Below are 13,506 nucleotides of genomic sequence, written 5' to 3'. Positions count from 1 at the left end.
AGAGTAGACTTTACCTCTTAACCTTTATACTGAGAGGAGGCAAGGAATTAAACCTTTTCACTATTTAATTCCTTCATGTATTTGTCATAAAACCCATAAAGAATTATTCTCCTGCCATTGCTGATACTTTGATCATAGAGAAATGGTCAAGGATGTAAAAAGTAGCTTTTCTATTTGTGGAAATGTTAGAGTGTGACCTGGGACACTTGGAGAATACTTAGAGACTCTTGATTGACAGGAGGTAGTCACTTTATGGGGGGAGGGGTGTTAAATAATTACGTATATGATATTTTAGTTAAGGTTTTTGAAAACGTTCACTTAAAATTTTGACTCCTGTGAATAAAAGACACAGGCCATGCTTTTGTGTCTTTTTTTAAATTACTTTCCCCCATTTCTCTCTCATTTTTTTATAGACTGATTTCTGATATGTAAGAAATGTTTTTTGGATTCTGCTAGGGATCTGATTTTTACTAATTGCTGTGCATTCAAAGTTTTATTTGCTCAGAATGGCAGTGTTATTGTCATTATTCTTTGGTAGTTATAAAAAGTGGTTTTATACAAAGCTGCTATTCAAAAGAATATATTGGTACTAGCTTGTAAGTTGTTTTTGTTAAAATTGGCCTTTCCCAGGAAAAAAATTGAATGTTAATGTACAAGTTAAAGTTGATTACATGTGATTCCTTACATTATTTGCTTATTGACTTGCTAACATACACACACACACAGTTTTAAAGAACCCCTTGAACATCTTTCTTCAAAGCAGGTACCAGTTTCCTAAAAGTAGCCGCTGTTTTAGACTTTTTATAGCTCCTCAGAATGAAAAGATTCATTCTTCTCAACTGCCTCAATTCAATTTATTTTCATTAAATTAAGTTTAAAATGTCTAGTTTTAAAATTCAAATATTCCTACAGGTTAATTACCTTCTGCTTGCCGTTCACTTAAATCTCCCCTCCCCCCAGACTCCCCCTTAATTTGAGTTGGGAAGTATCACCTTAAAGCTTTAGGCTTAATGCTACATGAATAGAATTGGTGCTTTTTATTTCATTTTCCATGTATTATGCACCACTAAGAAGAATGTCACACATATAGCAGCTTCTTTCAATTTCAAAGGGGGAATTGAAGAGCTTTTGAATGAAAATGTGAAAAGAGGCTAGTGTTCGTTGCCTACGTGGCTTTTAAAAAGGCCCTTAAAAAACATTCCACTGTGGATTCCAAGTCCTCTTTAAACTTACCACCGACAGTAACTGCCTGCAGGGCCATGTGATCATCTTGGCAGCAGCCAGGCCTTTTAGCGATTTCATTACTGTGGTTTCCTCAAACTCTTGACACACGTTGATTAATATTTTCCTTGCAGTTATCGCTGTGATGATTTTGTGGTTAATGACACCAAGCTGGGACTGGTACAGAAAGTCAGAGAACACTTACAGAACTTGGAAAAGTAAGTAGCAGGCCCTCGAAAAGCAAGGGGATAGAATGGGGTTGAGGGGTCTTTTAGAATTTTTGAGTGGCATTTTTGTCTATATGTTCCATAATTTTATCATGTTTTTAATGTGACTGAAATGTTAATAAAATAAACTTTGTGTTTGGATATCTGAAACTGAGCCCGTGGTTAACTGTCATAGCTCAGCATTTATTTCATTTAATATTTATCATAAACCACAGTCAAGGACCCAAAAACCTGTTTCTTAGTTATTATCCAACGACTTAGAAGCTACTCAATTTATTTGTAAGGGAAATTTTGGGGGGAGCAAGGAAAGGGCATAAAACAATATAAAATCATTATAGAGTTACCTTTGATATTGGAAAATCTTTGTCAAATATATTATGAGGCGGTCTTAGAAGCACTAAAATTTATGCATTATTTTTAAGGGAAATTAGGTTTAATTGTATTCTTGTCCACTTTGCATCTATATGATAGCACAAAATCCTAGTTTCTTCTTTTCCTTTTTTATTAGAGACAGTACATATCGCTTGAAATTACAAGAGGCTGTGAAATGTTTTGCATCATACAGAAACTACTTATGTGGATAGAATTTTCTTACTATAGCCAAATAGCTTATTTAGATAAAACTCACTGTACCCAAAATTCAAGCAATAAACAGAAACCCAAAGAGCAGTGCCTTTCAAGCTGCAGTGCATGGAAGCGTGGCCCTGGAATGACTGCTGACTCCAGTGAAATTGGTGTAAGTCACTCTCGTCATCAGGTGCCATCGAATTTATTTTGACAGTTGATGTACAGAAGCTATGGTGAGAACATGCCAGAAGTCAGAGTCCCTCAGCAAACTTAAATGTAAAGCCAATAGAATATTTTAAAATTGTATGTTGGGAGGAAATAACCTAATTCTTTGAGTGAAACTGTATAGTTTTGGTTCACCAAAGTCTTTTATGTGTATCTTGTTGACTAAATAGATTATAAAGCTGTTAAGGGAACAATTGATTTCTTTAAAATCTAAACTAATTAAAACACTTTGGGTTTAAGTACTTTTCTGGCTTGTCATCTTTTGACTCCTCTCTTTTTCAAAGTGCTTCCTCCCTTTTAATTTTCACAGAGCAGCAGGAGCCCCACCTAGGATTAGAAACATAGGTAGATGCAGTATTGATACACAGACCCAAAATATTTAATTTTGTCTGAAATTGTGACAATTAACTGGGAAGTAGATTCCTGCCGTAATTTATGTAACATCACTCTTTGGTGTGGTGATGTCATCGTAAATATCTTACTAACTTAATTCTTTGTTATAGAAGTAGGTAGCTACTAGAATATTTTTTCTGCCATTTATAGTTTTCTCTCAGAAAAGACTACCATCTCAATCCCAAATAAATTCATCAGAACTAAGTCAAAGGGAAAAGAGGACATTCAAGAACCTGCATGCATTTATGCAGTTATCAAATCTTTTATTTCCACTGAGCACTTCATCGGGTAAAAGATGGCACAGACTGCCTTGTCTATACTTCTGCTTGGCTCCACTGAAAAATCTACCTTGCTGTACTTTTCAAACTGTGTTGAAAAACATTACCTAAGTTCATTTTTATGTTTTTCAAACGTAGGCTTTAGTCTATAGTGGAAGCTGCAGTTTAAAAACTATGATTATATTTGTGTTTTACTTAACTTTAGACTATTCTCACATCCTCTGGAGCGGCACTGTGCAATAGAACTTTCTGAAGTGAAGGAAATTTTCTATAATCTGCACTGTTCAATATGATAGCCACTAGTCACATGCGGCTACTGAGTGTTTGAAAAGTGGCTAGTGTGACCAAGGAACTGAATTTTAAACTTTATTTAAGCTTAATTAATTTAAATTTATATAGCCACATGTAGTAAATGGCAACCATAGGAGACAGTGTGGATCTAGAGGATTCTACCATTTTGAGAATCACTGAGGGTAAAATTTAGTAACTTGTATTTGTAAAAGCTAAATGCTTTATTTCTGTAGGTTAAAACTGAAAGGTAACTATTAGGCATTGTTACTAAGTAGTATATTTACTGTGCTCAGGATTCAGCTTCTTTACTTACAGAATCTGTGAAGGAATAACTTCACAATGGTCTCTTCTTTGTAGTCACAGATCTTCTGAGAGGGACGTGCACACAGTTCTGAAGCCATGTTTCCTAAGAATATTTTCAGATTGGAAGCAACTATCACTAGATCTGATGTTCCAAAGATGATATAGTTCATGCGGAAGTTAAATAATTATGTATTTACTTTGGATTTGTCTGGTCCTTTCAGAAGATGGGAAAGGGCTGGCAGACTTAAAGGTCTTAGTGGTGATTAATGATAATATTTACTTCTTTTAGATTAGTTCTCCTGACGCATAATAATTTTAAAGGACCTTTTGAAGGCTGGAATTACTTTCTGATAAAATTTAAGCAAAATATCTTTCATCAAGAAAGTCTTTCAATAATTTTAATTTAGCATTTGTTTGCTAATTAGGATTTGTTTTAGAATATTCTTTGCAGCATAGCTGAATCAGATGAATTTATATATGCCTACATATGCCTGTAATTTATTTATTATTCCACAAACTGATTGTATCATAGTCTATTAGAATAAATGAGCAAAACACGCTATCTTTATCAAAATTAAGAAAGAAGTATACTATTTAAGTAAAGAAACTATAGTATTTAATTAAGAAAGCATAGTATTTGAGGATTAATATTTAATCTTAGAACAGTCGTGTCAGACCAGGATTTTCCTTTTGTTATGAGGAATGGGTCTTCCCATTTTTGAAGCTTCAGAACTGATGAGGCAGATAGAGGGACTGTCTCACGAACTACATCTACCTGGCCAGCTTTTCTGGGAGGGGCCTGGTGGAGGCTGCTTCCAGTCCTGCCCTGCTGGAGGAACAGTGGGGATTTCCAAGGGAAGTGGAGCGCCTCAGTTACTTCACATACTTGTGGGCCACACTGGGCCTAACGGGGCATTTCCTGGCCTTAAGCTGCGCAGCCAGGCAGGGCTCCGTACCTTCCCAAGAGGCTTACGACAGCCAAGTTTATTTTTTACCCTGCTGTGTAGTATGTATGTACTAATGTCTTTTTGACTCTCTGTTTGTATTTTAATAGCTCAGCTTTCACAGCTGACAGGCATAGGAAAAGAAAACTCTTGGAAAACTCATCACTAAACAGCAAATTATTAAAAGTAAATGTAAGTAATTAAAATTTATTCAAATAGAAGAATCGGTTAAGATCTAATCACTGTTTTATTACAGTTCTGACATGAACGTTGTCCTTCATAAACTTTTATAAATGTATGCATTGGATTTGGAATATTTGACAAAATGTTTGCCCCTTGTACTAGTGATTCTCGATGTGACTCAGTTCTCTGGCGAGTCCATCTGTCAGCGCCTGCCTCCTCCAGGACTACTGCGTGCTCCTCTGCCGTAGCAAGCCTTTGTTCTTAACACCCACTCATGTACCTTATTCCGTTTCTATAGGATCCCAAAGATCCTTGCTTTCTTCTGTTAAAGGTCCCTAGTGCAAATTCTGGAGTTTTGGTAAATTTTCTTAGGACTTCATTAATATAGTTTCACTGTGAAAGAATATGCTTTCTCATTCTGGTAACTATCTGTTACCAGATGTATGAGCCATTAATGGAGTAACAAAATTTAAAGGTAGCTAATTTTGTGTGTGTGTGTGTGTGAGTTAGATTGGCCCTCAGCTAACATCTGTTGCCAATCTTCCTCTTTTTGCTTAAGGAAGATTGGCTCTGAGCTAACATCTGTGGCAATCTTCCTCTGTTTTATGTGGGATGCCGCCACAGCATCGCTTGACAAGCAGTGCTAGGTCTGCACCCGGGATCTGAACCTGCGAATCCTGGGCCGCCAAAGCGGAGCATGCAAACTTAACCACTACACCACAGGGCCGGTCCCTATAAAGATGGCTAAATATTTTTAAATACCCAGTAATTTTGCCCTTCATCTACCTCTCTGCTATATTATCTCTACCTCATGCTAGCTATGTTTAGACATGCACTTAATTAAAGTCTTACAATTTTGTGGAAGAAAGAGCTAAAGTGCTCTCTGGCCATCTGAATTATGGGCAGAGATGCTTTGGGTTGGATTGGTAGATTCATATTCAGATGTCATGTTGCATTTGTAGAGCTAATGAGAAAACCAAGCCTTAGTCTTTAAGGGAAGTTCAGGTAGTTTTTTAAGATTGACGTTCCATTGCTAGGAAAACATGTAATGGTCATTTATGCATGGCTTAGAGTTAAAAGTTTAGAGACAGAAATACTTGGGGTGTATATATTTATATTTTTCAATTTGTAGTAGTTTAAATATAATTTTAAAAAGGAATTAAGTGTTAAACTTTATTTCTTTTAAGGATCTTCCTGGTTTTTCCATTGTGTACTCCAAGGTATTTATTAATATTGATTTCTTCATAAGCTTCCATGAGGTACTCCCACTTAGAACAGTTCCAAGATCAGAAACAGCCTTCTAAAAATATCAAAACACCTATGCAGAGACTAAAAAGAGAGTTTGAAATATTCATTGGACAGAAAAGGACCAATTCCAAATTGTCTTGATGCTAGAGTTTCAAATATAGGCCTTTGCTTTGCTTGATGTTGGAAACAGTTGGCCTTCTCTTGGCATTACTCATGCCCTCTTCTTGTCCTGTTTTACAGGGAAGCACCACTGCCATTTGTGCCACGGGCCTTCGGAATTTGGGGAACACATGTTTCATGAATGCTATTCTTCAGTCACTCAGGTAATGTCACAGTCAGAGCTTAAGTATCTGATGTTGATTTCTAGTGTGACCTCAATTCCCTGTGCCTTAGTTTCCTCCTCAGTAAAATTAACGATAATAGTTATACCTCATAGACTAGTTGGGAAGATTAAATCATATAATTTATATGAAGTGCTTAGAAGATGCCAAGCAGTAAATAACTGTTAGCTATTATTTTTTATTTCCTGTTGCTTCTTGAATGGGGTAGAGAAGAGGTCAACAAACTTTTTCAGTAACAGGCCAGATAGTAAATATTTTAGTCTTTGCATGCCACATCCAATCTTTCTCACATATTTTTCTCTTCCCCCTCCCCTTTGCTCCCTTTTTAAAACAACTCTTTAAAAATGTAAAACTCACTTTAAAAATATAAGAGCTCACTGGCCAGGGGCATATTTGGCTGGTGGGCCATAGTTTGCGGACTCCTGGGCTACTGGGAACCTAGTTCAGAGAACTTCGTTCATTCATTAGTTGAGTCTTAAGTATGGTCCTCAGATCAAATGTTTAGAAGATCTTCAAAATGTAAGATAGGTAGTAAAAATAAGATAGCCAACAAGGCTGACCTAAGTTATGTAGAGGAAATTATTTTGAAATTTAGATACTTTAGGCCAGAGTAAATTATCTTCCCAAGGCCACCTTGCTGATAAGGAGCAGAAGCCATATTTGATCTCTCCTTAGAGGTACTGTCTCTCAGCTTATCTAGTCTTATTTAAATAAGAAGCTCTAGTCACTACTGAATTCTCCTTGTTATCTGTATAGTGTATCTAAACAAGATGGCTGGTTTCCTGGTTTGTTTTTATTTGAGGAAAATATTGAATATCTGGAAACAAGTACCCTGGAAAGAAAGAAATGGCAATAACTTATGGGGAGGGGGAGCAAGGATTTTTTGAACAGATTTTGCTTAAGCTCTTTGTTCATTTCTACAAAGTCAGCTGTTTATACTGTTTTCTTAGAGTAAATGAGGAAGCTTAATGAAGAACCTCCATGCAAGAAATTGCATTGAGAACAATTTAAATGAGATTTGAAATAGCACATTTTCAAAATTCCTATGTAGGTTACATAGAACTTTCTTTACAGTCCTAGTAAATTGTTTTGTTTTTTTTTTTGTTAATAATTTTCTTCCCTTCCTTTTAAAATAGTAACATTGAGCAGTTTTGCTGTTATTTCAAAGAACTGCCCGCTGTGGAATTAAGGAATGGGAAAACAGCAGGAAGACGAACATACCACACCAGGAGCCAAGGGGATAACAATGTGTGAGTTCTAAGAATGTGTCCTTTCTGGCTTTGAGCTACAAAACCAGTGACTCTTACTGATGATTTCGATTGCATTGTGTGAGTTAACAGGCACATACATTTTTAAAAACTCTTATTCTAAAAATTGTGTTTAAGTATCTAGCTGGAAATCTTAATAACTGTTGGAATTATTTTATTTCTATTTACCTAATAGGTAGGATAAATTTAGCACTCTACTTATTGAGTCTTTGTGGGTTTGAACCTTCTAAAGTTGACATCTCTATATGGAATACAATTGTAGGTGTAGCCCAGCATGGATATCATGAGTCTTTGTGAGTTGATTTGTCTGATAGTATTATGTAAACATGTCTTGGATAATAAAATTAATTTGTAGCCATCAAATTAATTATGGGGCAATACAGTCAATTATTAGTTGATAATGGAGTGGGGAAAAAACTGACAAGTGATTATAGAGAACCAGTATGTATTCAGATTCAGTGTAGCCATGCTCTCTTTGGGGTTCAGAAGATGTGTCGTATTATCATGATTGTAAGGGGTGCATTTTTTCATATCTTAACATCACTGAAGTAGGACTATGATTTATAATCTATGTATATTTTAATGTAATATTTTCCCTGCCTGCCCATCCCTGCTCCCACATACTCCATCCCCATTCTGAAAAGCCATCTTAAAATCTGACACTGTTCTACCTACGTGGCTGAAGGAGAATAGGGCAGAACATGTTGGAATAGTGTACAGTATGGATAGAGCCAAAATATGGGGGAAGTTTAAAGCCAGGCATTGGAACAGGGATGGAATGAGATTACTAGAAGTGGTGTTTTAAGAATTTATTTTTGTAGCAACATGCAGGATGAGCTGGAAAATGCCTGCATTCAAGGAGGCTCCACACTTTATAATAATTGGGTTGGAGGGCATAGCAGTGAAATGAAGCGGAAAAAGTACACATACACTAAAGTTAAGGGAAGAATTAGTAGTACTTAATGCATTAGTGTCATTGAGGGTTTAGTTACAAACTGCAGAAATTGCCCCTGGCCATCCTGGCCCAAAAAGAATTTACTGCCGCTGGATTCGTGAGCTAACCATTACTGGATGGGTGGAAAATCAGGTCTAGGCATCCAGTACCACAGGTTCAGTCATCCCACGGAACTGTCCCATAAGGACATCACTGCTTCCACTGCCCAGTGCAACACCAGAGTTCCCATTGCCAGCTCTGCTGGAGTTGGGCGCTGGGTGAATGCTGCTGTTTCTGCTGCCTTTGCACTCCGGATGATGGATGCTCTTTGCTGCCGGAAAATATTTAGCACTGTCCCATCTTTATTTGCATCACTAACTCCTGCTTCAAATAGGCAGAACCCAGGCTGGGTACCTGAGTCTGGGCTGCAGAAAGGAGGCTGAGAAAGCAAGTATCTGGCCTTTTCAGCTTCCACAGTGGAAGGCAGGCTCTGACTCCCACCAAGCCTCTTAAGGAAGGGAATTCCTCAAACATAGGAAGAGGTTCAGGTAGCAGGAAGTAAAAAAATATGATTTGTATCCCAGGAACCTATGAGATAACAGGAGTTGAGAAAGAAGATATTGAAATTCTCTGAGCTATCAATTAGGTATCCATAAGTTTGGTAGTTGTATTATATAGTCATCAAAGTTGAGGACGTGTATCAGTTTACCTACATGCATAAAAAACCAAAATTAACGGCGACTTAAATACTCATGGTTTATTTTCTCATGTAAAGGTTGAAGATTCTCTATCTAGGACTGTATCACACAATCATCAGGCTCCTTGTAGTTTTCTATTCCACCAACCCTAGGGTGGGGCTCTCATCCTCATAGTCCAAGATGGTGCTGGAGAGCCACCATTTTGTCCTCATTCAAGCTAGACAGAAGAAGGAAGAGATTAATATGAAGGACTACTCTTCCTCTTTAAGGAAATTTCTCCGAAGTTGGACACACTCAAACGTTTTTATTCTAGGAGTTCATGTGCTGAGCAAAAGCGTTCTATTCCTGTGAGAGAAGAGGAGAATGGATATTGGGGAACGCGAGGAGAGTACACAGAGCCAGTTTAGTACACATTGAGTTTGAAGTGACAGAGGACATCCAGTAGAAAATTCCTGTTGGAAACTGGAGAAACCTGAATAAAAGTGGTCATGAGAAAATCTGGCTTTTAGCTTGAGAGTCATTGGTATAGAGTTGAGTGTTGAAGCTCTGTGGCCAGATGAACCCTCTGAGGCAGAGAAGAGCAGATGATCACACATTGAGGTCAGGGAAGTGCTCCTAGTGAGGGGCAAGAAGGAAGATGCAGGAGATGGAGACAGAGGTTCTGGCACTTGTTTTAAGTTTTTTAAAATGTACATTCTTAAGTAATTTGGTTTGTAACTTATGCATTGCTTTGTGTACAAGTATGGCAGTACTTTGGCACACTGAAAGTTCACCGTATGGTTAAAAAACTAGTTTTGTCAGTAATTACTGCTATTTGTATGGGTTTTTGAGTTGCTCTTCCTTAACTGTCAGACTTAATTCAGAGGAGACCAAATCATTTTTATGTTTTCATTTTTTATGAATTTTAGACAATTGGACATTATGCACTGAAATAGTAGCCTCTCACTAATGCTAAGACTGTTGTCCCTTCCTCTTTTCCAGGTCTTTGGTGGAAGAGTTTAGAAAAACACTCTGTGCTTTATGGCAAGGTAGCCAGACTGCATTTAGCCCAGAGTCCTTATTTTATGTTGTTTGGAAGATTATGCCGAATTTTAGGTAAGTATTATTTAAAGAACGGTATTTAAAACATTAATATTAATACTTACACTTTTTCTGAAACAATTTACAGTGAAGTGGTGGTATTCTAAAATAAAGACTGGCTTTGTTCTGTTTTTTCCTAAGGAGAAGAGAAGTTGGATATATCTGACTTAAATGTGTTTGTTTAAATAATAGATACATGTTATAAATGTCTTTAACAACGGGTGGGATATTTTGTTGTTATAAAAGCAAAGCCCTTATGAATAACTTATGTGCTCTAAACACATACTGGACAAAATTTCCTTGATTCTTTCAAAATCTTAAAAAGAATAATTACCATGATACACTGTCTTGTTATTTCATCTAAAAAAAATCCAAATGTAATCAGTAGAAATGTATGGTGGTATATTCACTCATCTGGTCTCTGTTCTGAAAGTCTTAGAGGACTGTAGTCACGTCCATTGGGATTCACTGTCCAGAAGGTAGCTGGGCCACATCCTAATGTGGCCGGAGAGTCCCTGTGTTTCCTGGGCTTTCTCTCTAGCCTCACTTGAGTGGGGAAACTGTCCTTCTGTCAGAGGAATCTACCTCTTCTCCTTCGTTAGTCATCCCTGTAGGGACTCAGGTGGTAGCAGATTTGGGGCCCTGCAGGTGTTTGACATCAGCCTCGCCGCCTTCTGCTGACTGCATCCTGCTGAAGCAAGTCACAGTTCTTATCAGTCGTGATTTTGGCACCTAATGTACACCCTTCCCTTTTTAAAAACATCAGCCTGCTGTAATAAAACTTAGCAATATATCTTGCTCTATTGCTTAATAGTAGTTTCGATATACTGGTAGTGTAGAGAAATGTTTAAAAGGTAGCCACTTCAAAGAACTATAATTTGTTGCCTTACTGAAATGTTACCCAGGTCTCTGTCTTGAAGAAGACTTCTTTTATCTGTCATGCCATTTTAATCTCCTCATAGGAGAGACTAATTTTTTAAGGGTTTTAGAATTTTTTGACTCTAAGTAGGCAAGGTAGAAATGACTGTTGAGTTACCACTAATCAGATTTGGACCGAATATAAAATTTGTAACATAATCACCTAGTTAGACTTTTGATAGAAACTTAATCTCTTTGTGTTTTATTATTATTATATAAAAATATTTTCCATTTATTGAATGCATACTATGTACCTAGCACTCTCAGTATTTTCTATCTTATCATCATTAAAAAATACAACAAAGTTCCCATCAAGGTAGGAAGTGCTAGCCCCATTTTAAAGAAGAAAAAACTGAGACAGAGGAGGAGCAACTTCTTCAAACTTACACATCTGGCAGGTGTTAGGACCAGAATTAGAGCCCAGGGCTTTGGGGAGCTGGTTAATGATAGATTTGTTAACAGTAATTTGCCCACATGACTGAGTGAGGCCCACCAACTACCTTTATACTGTCCTGCTTGATCCCTGTGGTGACTCAGGTCCCTCATTCTTAATTGGGAGTTTGGAAACCTTCTGAAACTTTTATTCAGTAGAATTCTGCTTTTCCTCTAAATCTGCCCACATCTCTGCCCTTTCTAGTTTCTACAGCCCAACTGTGAGCATGATTTAGTTTTTAGCTGCTTAATTTTACACATTCTCATATTCCTACCCATGAAGGCAGAGAACTTGTGGAAAGGTCAGCAGGTTGAGGAACTTGGCGTGGAGTCTCCAGAGTGATTCCTAATACATGTGAACCCTCAGATGTTCTCAGTGACTGGTGGAGAATAGGATGCCTGTGTATTCTTAGTAGGGCTTCTCTTAGCTCTGTAATAATTGAGATTGTTCCCCATTTTCATGATTCGAAGAATAATATCCTCTTGGTCGGATCTAGATCTTGAGATTATATCATGGAAAAGGCTTTAGTGCAGGGTCACTGCACAGCGCCCAGGTCTGAGGCAGGGAGCTGGGGCTTTCCTCTCGGAGCTGTTATTCCTGTTAGATCTGCAGGGTGAAGTTCTTAGAACCTGCCTGTGTGGAAGTGCAGTGGGTCTTGAGTCATGCTTCTATTGTATTTATAATCCCAAAGCAAACTTTTTTTAAAGTTTACAAAGCCCATTCTCCTGGATTAACATATGACAGTGTCTAGGGAATTTGATCCTTTGGAATGAAATATGAGGACTCTCAAATACAAACGCATGTAGAAGTAGGAACAACTTTCATTTATTAAATGCAGAAAAAAATGTACTCTACGTGTAATTAACACCTTTGGGTATAGAAATCATCAAAGCTACTCTCTTTTCCCACTCAAACCAAAAGCCAGTTACCCTTGAGGGAAACTCTTCCTGAAGTCAGAGGTTACCTTCCCAACATTCATATCTACTTACTACACTTCTTATGGCTTCCTAGTATGTCCAGCTTTTCTTGTCCTTTTTTTTTTTCATAAAAATACCTTTAAGTTTATTTAAAAAATTTTTTTTGCTGAGGAGGATTCACCCTGCGCTAGCATCCATGCCAATCTTCCTCTATTTTTTAGTATGTGGGCCGCCAGCACAGCATAGCTGCTAACCAAGCGGTGTAGGTCTGCGACTGGGAACCAAACCCAGACCAGTGAAGCAGAGTGTGCTGAACTTCACCTTTAGGCCACCAGGGCTGGCCCACAGTTTTGTTTTTTTTTTTAAATAGGCAAAATACAAATGGTTCAAAATAGCAAAAGGTAAAAAAAGGATATGCGATGAAAGTCTTTTCTTTTATTCTATTCTCCAGCCATTCATTTTGCTTTCTGGAAACAACCATAGATACTAGATTTTTGCGTATCCTTTCAGTGATATTCTGTGTGTATATATACAAGCATATGTGTAAATTTTAACATAAATGGTAACATATCTTATTTTCCTACTTTGAGATGATACATATTAATATGTAGCCTTCTTAGTCCATTTTATGGCTGCATAATGTTCCATTGTATGGTTGTATCATAATTTCTGTAATAGTGCCCTGCCAATAGTTTCTTATCTTTTGCTGTTACAAGCAGTGCTGCAGTTAATAGTCTCATACATGTGCATGCTTAGTATCTACAAGAGGAATTGCTGGGTCAAGAGATATTTGCTTTTGTAATTTTAGTCTTTTCTGCAAATCTTTGTTAGTCTTTGCTTTCCTTAACATGTTTTTGTCTTGTTGCCTTCATGTCTTTACTGTCGTTTGCTTCCTGCCTGCAGTATTTGCCTGTGGTCTCCATCTCTTTCCTTAGGATCCAGCTTAATGCTAACACTCTCCAGGAAAGTCTCTTGATAATTCAAATGAGGTCATGGTATTTATTCCCTTATTTCTCATATGACTTATGTGCAATTTC

General features: G+C 37.3%; 1 protein-coding gene across 3 annotated transcripts in view; it reads left to right on the top strand.

Moving 5' to 3' along the window:
- Positions 1-13,506, top strand: part of USP3 (ubiquitin specific peptidase 3) — a 90,925-nt gene that overhangs the window by 43,435 nt on the left and 33,984 nt on the right. For all 3 annotated transcript variants that reach the window (XM_070272858.1, XM_023642222.2, NM_001099759.1), the window contains 5 exons: positions 1,356-1,439; positions 4,560-4,641; positions 6,121-6,203; positions 7,358-7,471; positions 10,103-10,216. In XM_070272858.1, the coding sequence (XP_070128959.1) occupies positions 1,356-1,439; positions 4,560-4,641; positions 6,121-6,203; positions 7,358-7,471; positions 10,103-10,216 (477 nt within the window). The remainder of the gene's footprint in view (positions 1-1,355; positions 1,440-4,559; positions 4,642-6,120; positions 6,204-7,357; positions 7,472-10,102; positions 10,217-13,506) is intronic.

This window comes from Equus caballus, chromosome 1 (genome assembly GCF_041296265.1).
Source record: "Equus caballus isolate H_3958 breed thoroughbred chromosome 1, TB-T2T, whole genome shotgun sequence".
Lineage (NCBI taxonomy): Eukaryota > Metazoa > Chordata > Mammalia > Perissodactyla > Equidae > Equus > Equus caballus.
Note: the sequence above shows the minus strand (reverse complement) of the source record. Positions and strands in the feature narration are given on the sequence as shown.